General features: G+C 35.4%; 1 protein-coding gene across 1 annotated transcript in view; it reads right to left on the bottom strand.

The window, feature by feature from the left end:
* Positions 1-20575, bottom strand: part of PREX1 (phosphatidylinositol-3,4,5-trisphosphate dependent Rac exchange factor 1) — a 631853-nt gene that overhangs the window by 322374 nt on the left and 288904 nt on the right. Inside the window, exon 10 of the mRNA XM_053690087.1 lies at positions 13859-14003. Coding sequence (XP_053546062.1) covers positions 13859-14003 — 145 coding nt within the window. The remainder of the gene's footprint in view (positions 1-13858; positions 14004-20575) is intronic.

The following is a 20575-nucleotide window of genomic DNA, read 5'->3' as shown; positions in this document are numbered from 1 at the left end:
TTGAGATATAGCATGTGATTTTATTTAAAACTTTCCAATAGACTTCTATTATCTAATATGTTTTGTTCTCTTGGTATCTTTGGTTGAAATGAATACCTTGGTAGGCTCAAGAGCTGCTGATTGGTGGCTGCACATATATGCCTCATATCATTGGCTCAGCTACAGGAAGGCATATCTTGCTTGATATCAAATCTTCTAGAGTATCGTGAGCTGATTTACTATTCAGATAATGTTGTGAAATAGCAAGACTGTGTTGCTCATGCTCAGTAGAGGTAGAATACAACTTAAGTTCCAAAAATGTTTCTGCTCTCTCCTTGAAGACAGTGGCTACAATGAGAATTGCAAAGTGTTTATTTTGAAAGAAAACAAGTTGTATGTTTTTTTTAATACAATCTGTTCCTTTTTTACTTTATATGTTTACTTAGAATTATTTTTATTTTTTTACTATAATAGCACTGTTTCATATCCCTTTAATAGTGCTATGAGCAATCTATCATATGCATGGGTTGTACACAAATATGGACTTCCTGTTACGTTCAAAAATAAAATAAACAGGGGGAACTTCCGGACGGCAGCCATGATAGGTCGCAAGACTGTTTGCTGATCCAAATATTGCTCTAATCTGCCTACAATCTCCGTGTTAACACTCAATTGAGAGTGATTTCTTACAGAACATTTTTCAGCAGATATAGCTCTTTAATCTGATACCGCTATTTTTGGATTTGGAACCAGATTCAGCCTACCGGAGCATAACAAGGGTTGCGGCCCACTATCTAACCCCCCGGCAGGGCACTCATGTGGCCCTGTCGTTAGTAAGCAGTGACAATCCGCAAAACACTGCTAGCATTCTTTACTTTCTATGTGCCCACTCAAGCCACTCTACAGCTGACCAACATGGATAGCGAGACCAGTTTCCTGAATGGGTTGTGCCGCTTACCCTCAGAACATCAGGCTGCCTTTGAAGTTACACTCCAGATTGCACTTGAGCCCAGAAACACATATAACCCCCAAACACCTGCTGTATTCGATCCTGTTGAAGCGGAGGACAGAGATGGTAGCGTTTTGGGGCCCCAGGGCTCACCGGCTGCCCCAGTCAGCAACAAAAGAGATCAGCAACTCCCTGAGGAGGAACACCAAGTGCGGGGCAGGAAAGCTGTGACTCCTTATGCAATTAATGCTACTGGTGACATTGCTGCAACCAGACCAGCTATCACATCAGTACATGAAGCTACGCAAAGTCCTCCAAGAAGTAGCCAAGCAGAAATTTCTCCTAAAGATCAAGGCGGGTCAAGACCGCAAAAGAATCACTCCTTCCTTACCTGGATCTCAGATGCTCCTCGTGGCAGAGAAAAAAACGCTCTTGTCTGGGAGAGTCCTAGCAGCATAGGAGCTTAAAGTTCAAAGAGAATCGCAGCAGCAAATAAAACACCCCTCATTTGCCTCAAACCGCCCAGGTGTTTGCTACACACGGCATTTACTGCAGCTGAATATCTCACACTTGCCATCTGACAGACCGATAATGATAACTGACTGTGAGGACTGGCTCTGGGGGTACAGTGTGAGGGACCAGGTAACAGGGCTTCAAGGCATTCCATACTATTGTGATCCGGAGAGACTTACCCTGCCTGAGGGGCAATTCCATAAAATAGGGGTGGGCTAACTGCTTAGTATGTGTAAGGCTGCTTAGAAGAACTTGATCACAATGTTACCTAAGCTGTTCAGAGAACTGTGATTATTAATCCTTTGACAAACCTCTACAGACATGTTGTCTCTATTCATATTCGATGTTCATACCCCAGCTGTATACCACTCTTACTTTGTTAGCACTCACTGAGGTTAATATAATTATTTGCTTTCTCTAATTGTATAGCACTGTATTGTCTTATAGCCATGCCATATCTACCGTGACAACATATAAGTCTGATTGTACTGGTGCAGCAGAGTTAGATGACGGGCAGTTCATCTAATTAGGGAGATATCCTATAACATCTACTTTGAGAAATATAAGAAATTGTGGGACACTTTTGTCCTTTAATATATAATACCTAGATGTTTATAATCAGTGCCCCCTATATAGTTTACAGAATATTGGTTGCATACAAATGAGTCCAGACTCCAGTAGATTCAAGCATTCTGTTTTAAGGAGGATATTTTCCCAATTTCCAGCTTATATCATACTAACATACTTCCTATACTCATTGTTCTGTGTTGCTTGGCTATTTTTGTGTTGTCTCCCCATTTTGTCATACTGAGTTTGTGTTTATCTGAGTTTTATGACACACACAAAAATGGTATAAAGTTTTGACCCTTATCCCCATTAACACAATTACCCGTGAAAGCTAAATTCAACGCCGTGCTTCCTGTGGCCGGGCGGCGTGGCATTCCCAGTAACTTCTTGCTTAAAAGCCCCCCTCTATTATACCTGGAGCAGGCTAACTCCCAAATGTTCAATTCCCCTTAATTGTTGATGCCAAGTGCATCCACTTCATGCCACACAACTTGACGCTCACTACTAGACCTTACATCTCTAATATTCCTTATTATTCTCCAACAGATATGTTTGGCCTACTATTCCCCACTTAGAGGATAGCAGTATAATCAACAGTAAACCTTAGGGTTTCTCAGCCCCCAATACTAGATACTAGAACCTTGTGATAGTTTCTATAGTTTTAGGCAACTGCTCATTACATCATATAAGTATTATATGTTGCCCACCCTGACATCTGGATGTCAGTTATTCAATGTTTGGCCAGTTTCATTTAAATGTGGATACTTTTGAGTGTGGTACATATTATGTTAATATTATACAAAACAAAAAAAACTAAGGTTCACTATTGGGATCCATGAGTGATCCTCTAATTATCATGGCAGTCTTCTGTTACTCTGTCCCTTCTCTAATACTAAGAGGTCCAATAGCGGCCCCATGCTACACCTGGAAGACTTAACGTTCCCATGGCAAGCATTATGTTCACCATCTAACCCTAATCAATGCTATATATCCACGCTGTATAGAACTTGTTGATGTATATTTGAAAATATTCTTTTTTCTCTTGTCTGTTTAACGTAAGCTGTACTGAAATGCATTGTCTGTATAGCATTAACTGAACCTTAATAAAAATTAAAAAAATAAATAAATAAAATACACAGCGTTAACTGCTTTTTTCATGCAAATAAATGCAAATAATACAAATAGCATGTTTAAATAACACTGTTATGGGATCATTCCATTCTTTGACCAAATACACGATTGTTGTGACAGATCCATTCTGGCCAGGACCAAAGTGTACTAATTGCAAGAGTATGTCACATTTACAGTCAAAGTGCACAAATGAGAGAGGATTTTAGGGTAAGTCCATTATATGATTAAAGAAGGTTTACTTGATTAAAGGTCCATTAACTAGAGAAGACTTGCATGATCACAAGTACATAATAAAAGACAATGCAATAGATTTCAAAATTTACTTCAATTGCCAGACCCCGTTCATGTGACAGCCATCAGCCAATCACGGACTCGTATACATATACACTGTGTACGTTTGCAAAGGCTCTGTTGTAGCTGGTGCCTCAAAGTGTGCATATAAAAAAACTGTACACAATGTAATAATGGAAGCAAATTCTATTAAAACTGCATGAAATCACAAAAGTTTAATTCTGACTCTAGTACCCCTTTGAAGGGCGAGTTGCTCACAGGTTTATAGTGTGCTGTGCAAATGGCAGTAACATTTTAAGGAGTCAAATGACAGTGACGTGTAATGGTCAGTCCTTTCTTTAAACACAAATAGTACTAAAGCAGTAGCATGTTTAAATGGGCAGTCATCACAGGGTCAAAGTGCACAACAGAAAGTGACAACTTGAAGAATCAATTCATACTATGTGCAGCTGAGCTATTTTTAGTGATTAGTTCCATCTAGACTTTATTTAGTCCATTACCCCAATTTAAAAAAAAAAAATCAAAATACATAGGGAAAGCCGCAATGGCTTATAAAGAACAAAGTAGATGCAAAAAAAATCTATTTTATCAATTCTTTAGGGCAAAGATTTGCATAAATTGCTGTCAATATAAAACCTACTTTCATCTTAGAACAAGCAGTGGAAAAAGAATGAATACTGCTCTCTCGTAAATTAACCATTACTGGAGCTGAATGGATGTGAAAGGTATTACAGGATAATGATTCAGACATTGCCCTTGCTAAATCGGTTCATTTGCTAAAGACCTTAACTCTCTGACCAGCTCAGATAAAGACAGTGAAACTTTTTCTTTCTGCTGTTTACTCAGACTCTGAAAAATCAAAAGTTCTAAAAATTGACAGCAGTAATTTATGTGACCAATATATTTCACCCCCCTAAGGATTCAAAATAAATAAATTGGCATAAGAAACCCGACTTAATCTGTAGCCATTAAAACATATTAAAATGACACTGGCGTTTATATACCAAAAGCTACTTTATAAAATGATACCTATTCTCCGAGAATGTTGATGTGGGGACTATGTTCAGATAGTGTAGATGATCTTAATGGGAGAAGCATTTGTTAAATAAAAAGCACATGAAAATCAAAATTAAACTTTCATGATTTAAATAGGGCAAACAATTTAATACAAAAAAATAAAATAAAAAATAAAATAAAAAGAATAACCTCCCCAATTTACTTCTGTTATCCAATTTACCTCTTTCTCTTGATCTCATTGGAAAAACCTTATTCCTTGCCACGAGAGCATACTAAGAAAGGCTCAAGAGAGTGCACATCTCAAGCACTATATCGTGCCTGTTAACATTTGCCTGATACCTTGGTCCTGTCTGTGTGAGATTTGGGGGCGGAGCTTAAGGGTGTTAGGACAGAGTCAAGTGTGTTCTGTGAGTGGAGTTGGGTGTGCCATTAGAGGTATATGGACAGTCCTTGTTTATACATTGGTTACCAAAACACTTGCCCTGGGAAGGGAAAGATGTGGGAAGGTCTCCGGTAGCTGTGCTTACAGCAATGTTTGTAACAATGTTAAACATACAGCACTCAAGACGTGCATAATACTGAGCCTGCTATAGCATCATATCTTCCAAAATCTATTTCTCTAACCCCGAGAGACGGACAGGTCTAAGATGTGAGAGGGAAACTTATGCTCGGAATTGCAACTGACTGGGCAGGGTTATCAGCGTTACATGTACGACGTTGGGCAGTGTCAGAGAAGTCCTGGGACTTTTATACTAAAAGGAAAGCTGGGGGAGGGAATAGAACAGTGCCCAGAGATCCAAAACATAGTGGAAGTATGTAGTATGCTTTTATAAAAAGGAGCTTAAAAAAGGGGGGGACGTAAAAAAGAGGTGCATTTGAAATAGCCTTAAGTTAAACTTTTATTTTTTTTCCTTTTTTTTAAAAAAACAGTAAGTTCTGGCACAAAAGTTTAATTTGGACTTCCATGTCCCTTTAAAGGTTTCAATATGTATCAGAGACAAAGGTCTAAAGCTTGAAGCCAGGCATAGGAATGTGATAAGTTAAAAGACTAGCTTTGTATACTTGGTGCCCATAAACACAGGCCTTTATTCCAATCCATTAGTGTTCAATATCAGGAAATGATCAGCCTGATAGTATTCCAGTTGTGTACAAGTGTCATACTTTTTATTACAACAGGAAAGTATTATGTTTACTGTGAGCTGAGAATGTGAGAAAACTTCAAACAAAAATTTGTGAGAAAACTATTAAATAAAATCTGTGCAAAAGTCAAAATGCATCCAAATTGGTCAATAGTTTAGAAATGGGTAAAATCAGTATATATCATTTTCTGCTGGGTTGGTATACCATTTTTGAAAGCTCTCAATAATGTTTTTGGAGTACAAAGTAAAAAATACAAATAAAAAGCATGTGAACTTAAACATGATTCCGATAGAGCATATCATTTTAAACAACTTTCCAACTTACTTATGTTAACTAACTTTCTTTGATATCTTGCTATCCCTTGTTCAAAAGCATACCTAGGTACCCTCAGGAGCAGTAGTTCACTGCTGGGGGCTAGCTGCCGACTGGTGGCTACACATATATGCCTTTTTTCATTAACTCACCAGATTTGTTCAGCTAGGTCCCAGTAGTGCATTGTTGCTCTTACAATAAAGGATACCAAGAAGATGAAGTACATTTGATAACAGAAGTAAAGCAGGATTTATTTATTTTTTTAAATTAATGTTCTGAATCATGAAAAAAAAAATATTTGGGATTTATTGTAACTTTACGGGTGGAAAAAAATAGTAATTTATGTGAAAAAGCAGCATTTAAACATATTAATATTTTTGCATGGAAAAATAATACAGTTTGTAAAATCCCCTAAATTTTTATGTCAGGCAAAATGTATTTGTATGCATTTATTTAATATGAAAACTGGGTGCCACTGTGCTTAATACAAATGCATGTTAACATCCATGTGTCCACCTAGGAAACTACATGTCTACACATCAGAACCCAAGACAAGCTTCAGATTCCAAGCATGTCCCTAACAGTCCCTTTAAGAATATGTGACCTCAGATCAGATGCATGTCCTCAGCAAATACTGTAAGATGTGATGTACTAACAATGTGGGATTTTAGATCAGGTGCATGTCCTCAACAAATTATTTAGGGTGCTATGTACTAACAATGTGGGACCTCGGATAAGGTGCATGTCCCAAGTAACCTCTTTAAGAAGTTATGTGCCAACAACATAGGACCTCAGATTAGACACATGAACCCTTTGAGAAGCATGAGCCCAGTAAAACAATTAAAAAGCTACATGTCTAAACATCAGAGCTAAGACCAAATGCATTTGAAGCCCTTTAAAAAAATGACATCCAAAAATAGGACATCTTAGATCATAAGCATATCTTTAGCAATCCCCAGTTAGGGCCCAAAACATCTGACCACACATCAGCAGCATGTCCCCAGCAAACCTATTTGCTGATCTGTCTAGGAGAATCAGCATTTCAATATTCCACTCTCTATTTTAAATTACATTTTCTGAAATCGAATGTGGAATCCTAAATAGTCATTAGTTTAACAATGTATGTCAGGATGTTCTGTAAACATTCAATTAGAAAAAATGAATGCAGCCAAAATTCATCCTGAGATAGTTTCCCAGTGATACTCACACAAATAAATGAGGAAGGGTGCTGATACAGTAAAAAAAAAACAAAAAATCATTCAAAGGTACTAAGGCACCACCGGTAGTTTGAATAAAGAGTCTCTGGAATATATATATATATATATATATATATATATATATATATATATATATATATATATATATATATATATATATATATATATATCTCATTTTAAGTGCTCACTATTTTACTGTAATTTTATATGATAGATTTTTTTTTTTACAAAAGTTACTGAAAATACTCTATATTTACTTGGGCAAATTTGAGTAGTTTGTAACAATGTATGGCAAGGTTAGTGCTCTGTTACTGTACAAATGCTATTTGGTTACCTATAAGCTGAAACAAGGGATGAGTGAATGTTTGAGCACATTTATTTAAAGTGATAGTAAATTCTAGCGTTTTTTAAACACTAGGATTTATCAGTGGAACGAATAAAGGTGACTTTTAGTCATAAAGTATAAAATACTTCATGCTGAAAGTTTCCTTTATTTGTCTGAAGCATTCACCGTGCTGAGCTCCTCAGGCTGCCTATGGCAGAATTCTATTTTTCACTGAGGTGACGTTTACACCTCTTAGCCAATAGCGTGCGGGTCAGCTTGCATTATGCAGGATAGCTAGCACGCTATTGGCAAAAATCACCTAAGTGATAAAATAGCGTTCTGTCATGGGCTGCCTGACAAATAAAGAATCTTTCAGGATTAAAGGGACACTGAACCCAAATTTTTTCTTTCATGATTCAGATAGAGCATGAAATTTTAAGCACCTTTCTAATTTATTCCTATTATCAAATTTTCTTCATTGTCTTGGTATCGTTATTTGAAATATAAGAAAGTAAGTTTAGATGCCGGCCCATTTTTGTTGAACAACCTGGGTTGTTCTTGCTGATTGGTGGATAAATTCATCCACCAATAAAAAAGTGCTGTCCAGAGTACTGAACTAATGAAAAAGCTTAGATGCCTTCTTTTTCAAATAAAGATAGCAAGAGAATGAAGAAAAATTGATAATAGGAGTAAATTAGAAAGTTACTTAAAATTGCATCCTCTAACTGAATCACGAAAGAAAATTTTTGGGTTCAGTGTCCCTTTAAGTATTTTATACTTCATGACTGAAAGTCACCTTTATTTCTTCCACTGATAAATCCTAGTGTTTCAAAAGTCTCCTTTATTTGTTGCACTAGTAAATCCTAGCGTTTTACAAACGCTAAAATTTGCTATGACTTTAAAATGACATATGTTGGCAGAATTTGTCAATGGTTGCCAAGCATTCAACACATACTTTTTGCGAACAAATTTTATATTTTATTAGATTTTTAAAAAAATAACAAAATAGCATGAGTATTATGGGAAGCAGCGTTCAAGAGTTAATTTTTTTTTTTTTTTTTTAATGAATGTTAAATTTAGTATTTAAATATACATTGCTATAGAAAATAAAATATTTTTACAGTTACATTTGCTTAGTAATTTGGGAATAATTTGGATTTTGGGATATTTGCATCTGTAAAATAGGTCAGTTTGGAAATGGGATGGGACCAGTTGTAACAAACAACGTCTTGTGTTATTTAGGTGATATTTACATGTCATACTACAGCTTATAGATGTAGCCTAAAGGTAGTTATATATAATATTCAATACTTTTCTATACTTAGTACCATCAGATAGATAGTACAGTACTGTAATCAGAAAGGTAATATTTGTTGTTTTAACAAATACATTTAGCAACCAATTGGCAAGCGCTACCCAGGTGCTAAACCAAAAATGAGCCAGCTTTTAAACTTACATTCCTGCTTTTCAAATAAAGATACCAAAAGAATGAATACAAAAATTGATAATAGGAGCAAATTAGAAAGTTTCTTAAAATTGCATGCTCTAGCTGAATCATGAAAGAAAAACATTTGGGTTTCATATCCCTTTAAGGGCCATGGCTATGAAAAACACAAAAACATAATATGTGTCCTAAACATGTCCAATGACCCATGGCCAGGTTTAAGTAAGATTACAGGGTAACATCAATCTCCTAGGTATACCCAATTTTCAGTACAGCAACTCAGGAGTGTAGTGCACATGAAGACAGGGTCCTGCCAAGTTCCCCCAATTCCAATAATAGATACAGATTTGTCCACAGCACTGTGTCTTTCAAAAATGCTTTATTCTCTGTAAATTACAGGCATAGAAACAGCGACGTTTCGAGTGTTGCCACTCTTACTAATGCTCTGCATTGAGTAAGGCTGTTTCTATGCCTGTAATTTACAGAGAATAAAGCATTTTTGAAAGACACAGTGCTGTGGACAAATCTGTATCTATTAATCTCCTAGGTGGGTGAATCTAGAGGGCTCTTGAGTTGTGGCATCTTATTTGCTCATCCAATCGGAGTTTTAGTTCTGCTTTTTCCTGGTGACACAAAAACCACAGTACACATTCTTAGCTCTGATTTTTCCTGGGGTTGCAAAAACCAGTGCAGAGGGGTACATGTGGCTTATGAACAGCCAGTTGGCCATCCCGGATTTAAATATTAAATTTAAATAAAACTGCAAATGTAAATATATATGACAAATCTTTACCAACCATAAACAGTTTTCCTAATTTTGCATAAATAAAAAGATACAATGGCTGACTGGTTCAATAAACATTCAGGTTGTACCACCCTACTTACCAGTGTTGATCCTAGAAACCTAATAAATCTGGGCTATAGCCCATCAACAATACCATACAATGAAAACTATTCCCACTAATGCTCACACATATGCAAATGAAATATAAATCAGTTTCTGTGCAGGCTTAAAAGGCTATTCTAATTATGCTGATTGATCAGCAACAGTTTCCACTCTGGACCAGCAATGCTCTGGTGCTACCATACGGTACCTTAATTATGTGTTCAACCCCAGATGCAGGAGTTAAACACATAAAGGTTAGAGGGAGTTGTGTTTAGATTATATGCTCTAATGAATTACAACATGCATATTTTCATCATAATAGCCCTTAAAAAAACTAAGAATTATAGCTTGACAAGGCCATACTCAGGCTACAACCCCATAAGCCACTAAAACATTCTTAACACTTATACTTAAAGAGACAGTCAACACCAGAATTTGTGTTGTTTAAAAAGATAGATAATCCCTTAATTACCAATTCCCCCGTTTTTCATAACCAACACAATTATAATAATACACTTTTAACCTCTGTGATTACCTTGTATCTAAGCCTCTGCAGATCGTCCCCTTATTTCAGTTCTTTTGACAGACTTGCATTTTAGCCAATCAGTGCTCAGTCCTCGGTAAATTTACGTACATGTGTTCAATGTTATCTATATGAAACACATGAACTAACGCCCTCTAGTGGTGAAAAACGGTCAAAATGCATTCAGCTTAGAGGCGGCCTTCAAGGTCTAAGAAATTAGAATATGAACCTCCTAGGTTTAGCCTTCAACTAATAATACCAAGAGAACAAAGCAAAATTGGTGATAAAAGTAAATTGGAAAGTTGTTTAGAACGACATGCTCTATGTGAATCATGAAATTATTTTTTGGACTTGACTGTCCCTTTAAAAAACTTTACTAAGCTGTGAACAATATTAAATATTGTGCATTCACTAAAAAACAGGAACACAGTGATATTCAGTATGTAAGTTGCCCAGTACAATAGTCAGCACTATCTAGCCATACACTTATGTCAATTAAAAGCTGAATTAAATCTCATCTTTTACTTTGCATCAACACCATTTAAATTAAACCCAGCATCAATACATTATTAAGCTTTGCAACGGATGTGCTTTAAAATTTTGTCATTGTACAATGAAAAAATGCAAAGAATGGAGGTAACTTCCTGTCTCTCATAATTGTGTGGTCAGCTAGATCAAAGGAAGTCACAAGGAGACATAAAAAGAGGAAAAAGCAATACAATGATATCCGAGGGAACTTATTCCTTACGCTCATTCCAGTGATGACAAAGACCAAATACATTGAAAATATAACTGCAAATGGACATCAGACTTAATATTTTCAGTCATGATGCAAGTGAAGGAGCAGCAATGTAAACATATTTTTTGCATAAAGGTTTGTCAAAGCTGTTTATAATTTTGAAAGTACTTGTTTGTGCACTATTGATACTCAATGACAGATTAATTACTGGCTAATGACAAACTCTCACAGCTCTATTGGTGGGCAGAGACAAATCTTCTTGTGCATACAATGGTTATTTTTGTAAGCAAGAAGAAATTCAATTTAACATTTGATCTTCATATATAAAACAAATTAAAACATGGATTTTACCATATACATAATTTTGCTGAGCCCATATGGAGTTTGGTAAATTGTAACTGTATTAGGTCGGCTAAAATAGAGGAACCAAGGAAGGTAGTTCAGCTCCTCTAGGGGGAGCCCTGTGTTCTCTTAAAATAACACAACACTTCTGTTTCACAAACATATTTCAAATAGGGAAGTCTAACAATTTTGAAAGCCAGTCAATACTGAGGAATTAAACATATTTCTAACACTATTTTTTTTTATATAATAACAGAAATAGGAAGTTTATCTAAAGAGAAGAAAATGTGTTTTTATTGCCAGTGAACACTAGCATTTCTAAACAGAGGTAAAATGTTTTTTCATGTATGTTGAATTTAAATATATCTTAAGAATGTATGTTAGACTGACACACAAGTTTCTTCAGCATAAAGCATTGAAATTCTTACATGGGGAATCTGAGGCACTAGTCCATCCTTTTAATGTCTCCAAATGCTCAGCTAAGCATATAGAAAAGGCTCACATGTTAAAATGTATCCTTTTGGATTTACAGTGCTTTCAGGGAACTCAAAGTAATTTTTTTTACATGCAAATAAGAGGGTTTTACATTTTTCAAATTATTTCTTTTTTTCCAAAATAAGAAAATTCTGTCCAGAATAAAGCTTTTTTTTTTTCTTCATAACTATGTAGACATGCCCCTTATCCACCACCAGAACAGTGAGTGAGAGCAGGACATCCCTAGATATGCACTATACCTTTCCTGCAAGTTTCAGTACCAATTTAAAGAGACAGTCAAGTCCAAAAACAACTTTCATGTTTCAAATAGGGCATGCAATTTTAAACAACTTTCCAATTTACTTTTATCAACAATTTTGCTTTGTTCTCTTGGTATTCTTAGTTGAAAGGTAAACCTAGGAGGTTCATATGCTAATTTCTTAGACTTTGAAGGCCGCCTCTAATATAAATGTATTTTGATAGTTTTTCACCTCTAGAGGGCATTAGTTCACGTGTTTCATATAGATAACATTGAGCTCATGCACGTGAATTTACCATGGAGACAGCTCTGATTGGCTAAAATGCAAGTCTGTCAAAAGAACTGAAATAAGGGGGCAGTCTGCGGAGGCTTAGATACAAGGTAATTACAGAGGTAAAACATGTATAATTATAACTGTGTTGGTTATGCAAAACTGGGGAATTGGTAATTAAGGGATTATCCATCTTCTGGTGTTGACTGTCCCTTTAAACAGCCAATTTCATCACACACAAAAAAAGAGTGACATGTTTAATTGCTGCACCTAACCGATGAAGCCCACACAAGGCCAAAAGGTGTGTCTATGGGTTACCATGTCTCTCATTCAGACAGGGATTGCCTGGTATTTTAGGGATGCACTGTGCTTTTTTTGCAATACCAGTCTGAAAAGTTTATTTCTGTAAAAGGCACACACTGGGCAAAAAGTAGCAGCTCCTGAGAAGCCAACTAGCCAGAGAACAAGCTATTATGTTTTTGTTCATTCTCTGGTTGAGAGCTTCTTTCTTTTTGTGTACATCTTTGAAACCTTAGTACTTAGTGCTCCAAATCATTACAACAGTTCTTCATTAACTATTGTGTTTAACTACTGACAGTAAATTAAATCCTGAAGGCAATGCACTACTGATACCTAGCTCAACAAATTGAGAGAGTCAATGATAAGAGGCATATGTGTGTAGCCACCAATAACCAGCTAGCTCCCAGTAGTGCAATGCTCACCATATCTTTATGGGAGTGAAAGGGACATTACACATCTCTATTGTCCTATGTTCCCTTGGGAAGCTAAAAAACAAATTCTGTAACCTTGGTTTGCAAAATCATATAGCTGGTTTAGGGAATTTGCAGCATTTTGAAAACTTAGCATACAGAATGTGCGGTTATTGCCTCTCTAGGGGCTGTAGGACAAGCACGTTATTTTTTTACCATAAGCAGGACACTACCAGTGATTGGCAACTATGAACTGCAATGCTTTATCTTTGTGTTTAACCCCTGGAAAGCTAGGGTTTGCAATGCAAAAATAACACACTCTAAAGATATAGAGCATCTTTATTCTTGCACTAGAATGCTCCTTTAACTGCTTTTCTTCCATATGCATATATATATATATATATATATATATATATATATATATATATATATATATATATATATATATATATATATATATATATATAACAAATGTGTCTGACAAGGGTGATATCATTGTCTTACATTTTTATAATAGCTCTGAGAAGTGATGCCCAGTACTATAATAATTAGGTGGAAGCTTTACTGGGAAGATAAAGGAAGGACTTTACTTTCTTTGTGGAAATCCCCAAGAGGCCCTCAATGCATTGATCTGTTCTCATTCAGCAGCGTACAAGTTACCCAGTCATTGTGAGCCCGATTAAGAATGCTGAAGGCTATCCTCAGAAAACTTGCAATGCCAGTCAGGTCAAGCAGAAGAATGGTCCTTTTCAGCCTCAAATGAACTTACTTGCCATAGAAGCACTTGGGGATGGTGCTGAACTTCCTCCTTCGGTCTTTGATGAGATTGGATTTCTTGCTCACCATATGATACAATTTTTCTCCTTTTTCTGCAATCATGACATAGGCATCTCTTTCCATCCCTAGCTTGAGACCTGGAGATAATATATAAAAACAGTTATTAATTTATCATAAGTACAAAAATTATTTCTTATGATTCTTTCTGTATACCTAATTTGTTCCATATACTGTATTTTTTTTTACAATTTTGCCACTAAATACTTCTACAATTTGGGGCATATTAATGATAATCATGAAAATGGAGAGAAAGCAAAAACAAACATAAAACAAAACAATGTAGAATAAATAATAAAAAGGGGTAAGAGGAAAATGGCACTACTGACAAATGACCCTATAGATGAAATATTGTTCTGTAATGTGATAATCGTAATTGTAGGGTGCTGTACACAAGGAAAGTAGAGGCGTTAGCCTACTAGGACAGGGTGTACATAATAGCACTCTTCATCATTATTAGCCATTGTACCAGTGAATCTGATAGTTTCTGAGTCAGAAACACTAAATATTACATATGTGACACAATATAATCCCCTTAGAATCTTTTTGTACGTGGACAAGAATGTTACCTGCAGGTCATAAACACGAAAGAAAAAGATACAGTAAGATTAAGCTACAAGACATTTTTAAGAGCAAGGGAGTACAACCTATTTACATGGTGGCTACACTGGGGGGGATATGAGAGAAAGAGAGGAGAACAGCATAAAGAAGGAAGGAAAGAGAAGGAAGAAGAAAGGGTAAAGGAGAAGCCATTGGAGAGAAGAACCTAATCAAACCTCCTCTCTTGAGCTTCATTCTAACAGCACCTTCACAGTGGACACAAGAAAACCCAAACAATGCTTCAAAAATCTATACTTCCCGTAGGATGCAACTTAAATTAGTCAAATGACATAGGTCCATGGAATAGCTGCCGTCTTGAGAGCCTTTGGTTGAACAAACTACTTTAACATGGGAGCTCCATTACATATACACTATCATTAATTAACTGGTTAATTCATTAATTAATTCATTCAGGCATTCGTTCATTCAACTATACATTTAAATTTAATAAAAATAGTGCATACCTTAAAATAAGCCAATCACAGTTCAAAGGGTCATAGTCCCACATACAGGTTTTCATAAACACTGGGTTATCTTTGTTTTCATTTAAAAATAAACATAACTTTTTAACATTTCTAATGCTGTTTCAATTGTGAAAGTAATAATACACCTTTGGACACAAGACATAAAAAATATCACTATTTATAAATATTTTAGGTACAAATCTCAAGATATTTACATTCCCTTTAAGTATAATAATAATACACTGTCCTGTTTATGGAAAATTTGGGATATAGGTAGTATTTTAGAAGTCTCCACTGGTGCTGGAAACCCTACATACAAGTCATGTGTTGCATTTGTTATATATGTATCAAAGATTAATGATAAGATTTCATTAAATTAATTATACAATATACTTCTGCTGCAAAGTTAATTTATATTTTTTTATGATTATAAGATCGTTAGCTATCCAGAGTAAAAGTTTTTTTTTTACGTGAAAATAAATGTTAGTTGAATAAAAAGGAAAGAATTTAACAGCTTGTTAAACTAAATATCTTCAAATTATTACAAGTCAAATAAAAGATCTGGGAATGTTTATATATTTAGACACCATAGAACTTCTAAGCACATTTATCATTACTGTAGACTACACTTGTCTTGTTAGACCGTGTGAATTGTAGGTTTATATTATTTTTTATTTTTATTTTTTACACAATAACCTTTTGCAAAAGACTCACTGTTCAATGAAGCAAGTTAATCTTATACTGTATAGTAATTTATCCCAAACCATTAAAATGTAATTTGGTCTCACAGGGACTTCATTGCACATCACCAACTGGGCTAAGGAACAATTCTACTTTAATTAACCTTTTTCACTCATAAGGTGTGCTTGTATGACAAGACTGGGCTGTTTCTATGATTTCCAGTGTCACAAGTGATCCCTGCGATATACATGACATAAGAGAATTGGATTTAATAGGCTTATGCAATATATGAATATGGATAAAGGTTATGTAATGCTCTCCAAAATAATATTCATGACATTATTTGCCATACAACTATGTTAGAAAGATGACAATTTGATTATAATGATCAATAAGACGGAAAGATCTAAAGGTCCAAAGAGTCCCTATAACTTCAATTAAAAAAAAAAAAAAAAAAGGATTATTAATTGCTATTGGGCTGCAATAGGCTATTTTTTTATTTTTTTTTAAAAAACAAATCACTTTCTAGGTCAAAGATCAATTATGGTTTTCTCCTATGAACAGACTAGGTCAGTAATAGTGACCTTTGTCACTCCAGATGTTTCAGAGCTACATTTCCAATAATGCTCGACTGTACTGCAGAGGTGTTTAAGCACTCTGCAGTCCAGTCGAGCATCATGGGAACTGTAGTTCTGAAACGTCTGGAGTGCCAAGATTCGTCATCACTGGACTAGGTGGTCCAAGCAGCTGTTACATGACACTGAATTAAGTTACCATGTTTATTAGGAATCATTTCTTTTTAATGGGCTGAAATGTTCCCACTAATGTATTTGTAATTTAAAGACCCATACCTCCTTTCTCAATTAAAAAAAAAAAATCATGCCCTAGCCAAGAACAAATAGTTTACTAGCGAAGAATTAAAAAAAAACAAAAAACCTTGAGGGTTGTTAAAATGAATGTTTTAAGTCCTTACATGCAATGAAAGTGAAGAGGATCAGATGTGATTGCTGGATAGTAATTTGTAATTTATTCCTAAACAGCCTGGATACTCTATCTGCAGAATCCCTCCTCAGTCTGCATTTGGTTTGGTTTTAGGTTGGTACAACTCCAGAAGATGATTCACTTAGAGGTTGCTGAAAGTATCTTCCAACAATACAGTCTGAAACTTGAAATATTTGAAATAATATGCCAGGAAAACAACCTGTCAAAAATGTAGCTATAAACAAACTTCAGTCTCTTTGAAGAGAACCCTAAGGGAACAAGTTGAAAGCGAAAAACTATTTATGGATAAAATGTGCTAGTTTGGCAATGCCAACGTGAAGCTGAAAATCTACAGATCTCACATCTCTAAGGATATATACAGTAGATGGTGAGATACCCATTGCAGGGAACATTAAGGATTTTAGCTTTAATCTTAGGGTTTATGGGTACAAAGCTAAAATCTCAGGGTTAGGCAGATCATATACATATGCACTTTATTATTTTTTTGGCTTCTAATTAGCCTGGAAACAGTTTCCTATAAGGATTTCTGAAACCTGTATAACTAATATGGGCATGTTGGGCATGTAGGCAGCAGTGCAGTTAATTCGTTATTTTACTTATATTTATTAATGTATGAATATATGTATGAATGTATGTATGTATTTTTAGTCTAATTTTATATGTTTTTAGATATGAAAATAATACATTTCCTCCTAACCAACCAATGGACATAACACAGTGACAGAGCTCTGCAACTTGCTCACTTAAAATACCAGAGGATTTACAGATGTTTGAGATCATCACTGTATTGGTCGTGCATCGTAAATGCAACAAAGGAACTTGCCAAAAAGCCCATAAGAAATATTCTAGGGTGAGATATCCTTTATATGTACAGATATAAGGTTTTACATCAACCTAGAAAAGTGCTTTTCATGTGTGTTATCTGAGCTTTCCAAGTATACAGAGCCGCACACCTTTATATGACATTCAGACCACAATGAGCAGAAATCACACTGACTCAATTAATATTTTTGTTCAGAATATCATTATTGGTTATGCAGAGCTCTCATTCAGAGATACTACTGAATTTAAATGCTCACTCAATATTCACCTTCACTCCCCGCACCACCACCATACACACATTCATAATGGTTTTATATACTTTTGATGAGTACAACATAAAAAAAAAGAACCAAACTGCCCATTTGTGGGTCAGGTGCTGCATATCTGACCATCTGATTGAGCTGACACAGACCAACAGATGATGACAAAAACAGTGTGTGGGGTGGGGGATATAACACTTTCAGTGTTGGCATCTGTAAGCCTTGTGTCTCTAAATATGTTCATTAAATCAATCAATAAGCTTAACACTCTATGAAAAAAACTTTTCTCCCCTTTCAGTAATGGTGCCCGTGGCAAGAGGTTACTGCATACCCCAAGTCCATCAAAGTATCCAAAGAATCCACAGCACCAAGGTAGTCTTCACAATATTATATATTATACCTTTATTTTCATTGTATCATGAAAATAAAGGTATAATATTGTGAAGACTACCTTGGTGCTGTGGATTCTTTGGATACTCTAAATATGTTCATTACACATTCCAGTATATATTTATCATTACTAAATCAACATAAAACATTTTCTTTGTTGCATCTAAAAAGGAAATTTTAAAATGTTTTAATTACGTGAAAAAGTGATGTTTCTGTGCTTTTTATACCTATGGAGGTATATTCCTGTCAACCAATAGAACTGGAGAATACTTCTGCCCTAAGCATTTTCCTGTTTCAATATACATTTGAGTAACATAAATTTTTATACAAAAGATAGCTACCTCTGTGCATTATATTTGGAGATACTCCTGCATCGCCAGCTCAGAATAAAACTGAACTGTTCATACCTTGAACAAGTTGCGCAAGGGACTATAAGGAATCATTAGAATTAATTTGCAAAATAAACCTCATGCTACATTTGCTTCAAAATTAAAGGGGAGTGAAAGTGCATGAACCCTTCATGGTTCAGATAGAGCATGTATTTTAAGAGACTTTTCAATATTTCTTTAATTATCAAATGCACTTTGTTCTTTTTGTATCCTTTGTTGAAAGGCATAAATATGTTCTACTGGGAGCAAGCTGGTGATTAGTGGCTATAAACATATGTTCATATATACTAACATTTCCACAAGGCTTTGTGAGATATTGCAGGGTCCGAATAGGCCGTGATCGAAGGGCAGGGTTATAAACAGACATTGGGTGTGTCTGGGTGGGCTGTGAGCATGTGGGACAGGGGCATGGCTCAGATAGTACTTTAAAACCGGGACACCAAGAGGAAGTGAAAAGGAAACAGGCCTGGCCTCTGAATCCATGACAATCCAGCATCATGTGGGACAGTTGGGAGGTATTTATGCCTCTTCTTGATGTGCTCAGTAGAGTTCAAATAATGCATTGCTGCTCTGGAATGGACTTCAACTATGAGTTTAACCCATCTGAGGATGCTAAACACAGTTACATGCAAACAACAGTGCAGCAGTAGAATTCCCTAGCACAGGACATTTATATGGCACAACTGTTTAGTATGAATTAAGACTAAAACTTCAGTATTACTATCACGCACTATACAAGGCCTCTCCCCTTCGTTTCTGTAACACTATATACTTTCAATGGGTATTCAAATGTGAATCATTAAGCTACACCCTGACAATCTCTCTGACAAAACTAACATTTCATTTCACATTTATCTTTCTCCTCTGCTGAAATACACTCACTCAGTAATATGTTGCATACACTTTCTAATGCTGAATTATCCAAATCTTTGATCAATGGCAACAACATATTAGACAGACAGGCTTTAAACATAACGTCAGGCCAAATGCACGGAATTTTAGGAATCTGTTTAACTCACTGTTAGGATTGGAACTATCCCAAGTGTCTTTCTGTAATCGCTCTACAAACTTTAAAGGTCTTCAGCTGAAATTATACAACCATTTATATTAATATGTACACATTACACTTACAGTGTATATACTGAGGAAACAAAACACTAGTAAGTCACTAAAATTATTAGCTGTAAATTATGTTTGGAAAAGGTTTTGGCAAGTTGAGCATCTGGCTACCTGCCATTGTCTCATCCTCTGTGACATATTATAAACAATTACTTAAACAAGCAATACCCGGTGAGGAACAGACGATATTTATATCACTATTAATATTAGCGGTTCCATTTATTTATAGAGAACCAACATTAAGTAATGTAAACCACGCAACAGTAATTAGACACACATAAAAATAAACTACAGCGTTGTGAATATTTCCAATTATTTTATTTTCTACCACTCAAAAATTATAGTAATTTGTCCTAACATTACTAAAAATAAAATTAAGTCTTTATCAGAGTTAGTTTTTTTTTTTAAAGCAATGTTAAATTCATGTATTATTTAAAGGGACAGTAAACACCTTGTAATTACAAGACAATTATCTTGTTTTACTATTGTGTAAACATTTTTTAAAACAAAACAACCTCTTATGTGCTGCAATTGTTTTTCAATAGCCAAATTCCACTTACTACTTGCCTCATTTGGAGGAGCCAATCTGGGGTGAAAAAGCTAGGCCTGATCATAATGTTAGTATAAAGTGAGTTATTTTGTTACCTGTTACAGCCAATTAGGGGGAAACATGTAGCAGGGTTAGCCTTGAGAAGTCTGCAAGTGCTTTTTCAGTTTTATTAGAATTAGAAAAGCTACAATTTCAGAGCTAAATTGCATGAAAAGGGGCAAAAACATAATTTATGCTTACCTGATAAATTTATTTCTCTTGTAGTGTATCCAGTCCACGGATCATCCATTACTTGTGGGATATTCTCCTTCCAACAGGAAGTTGCAAGAGGATCACCCACAGCAGAGCTGCTATATAGCTCCTCCCCTCACTGCC

The sequence above is a fragment of the Bombina bombina genome, chromosome 1 (assembly GCF_027579735.1).
Source record: "Bombina bombina isolate aBomBom1 chromosome 1, aBomBom1.pri, whole genome shotgun sequence".
NCBI classification, from domain to species: domain Eukaryota; kingdom Metazoa; phylum Chordata; class Amphibia; order Anura; family Bombinatoridae; genus Bombina; species Bombina bombina.
This window is presented reverse-complemented; position numbering and strand designations above follow the sequence as displayed.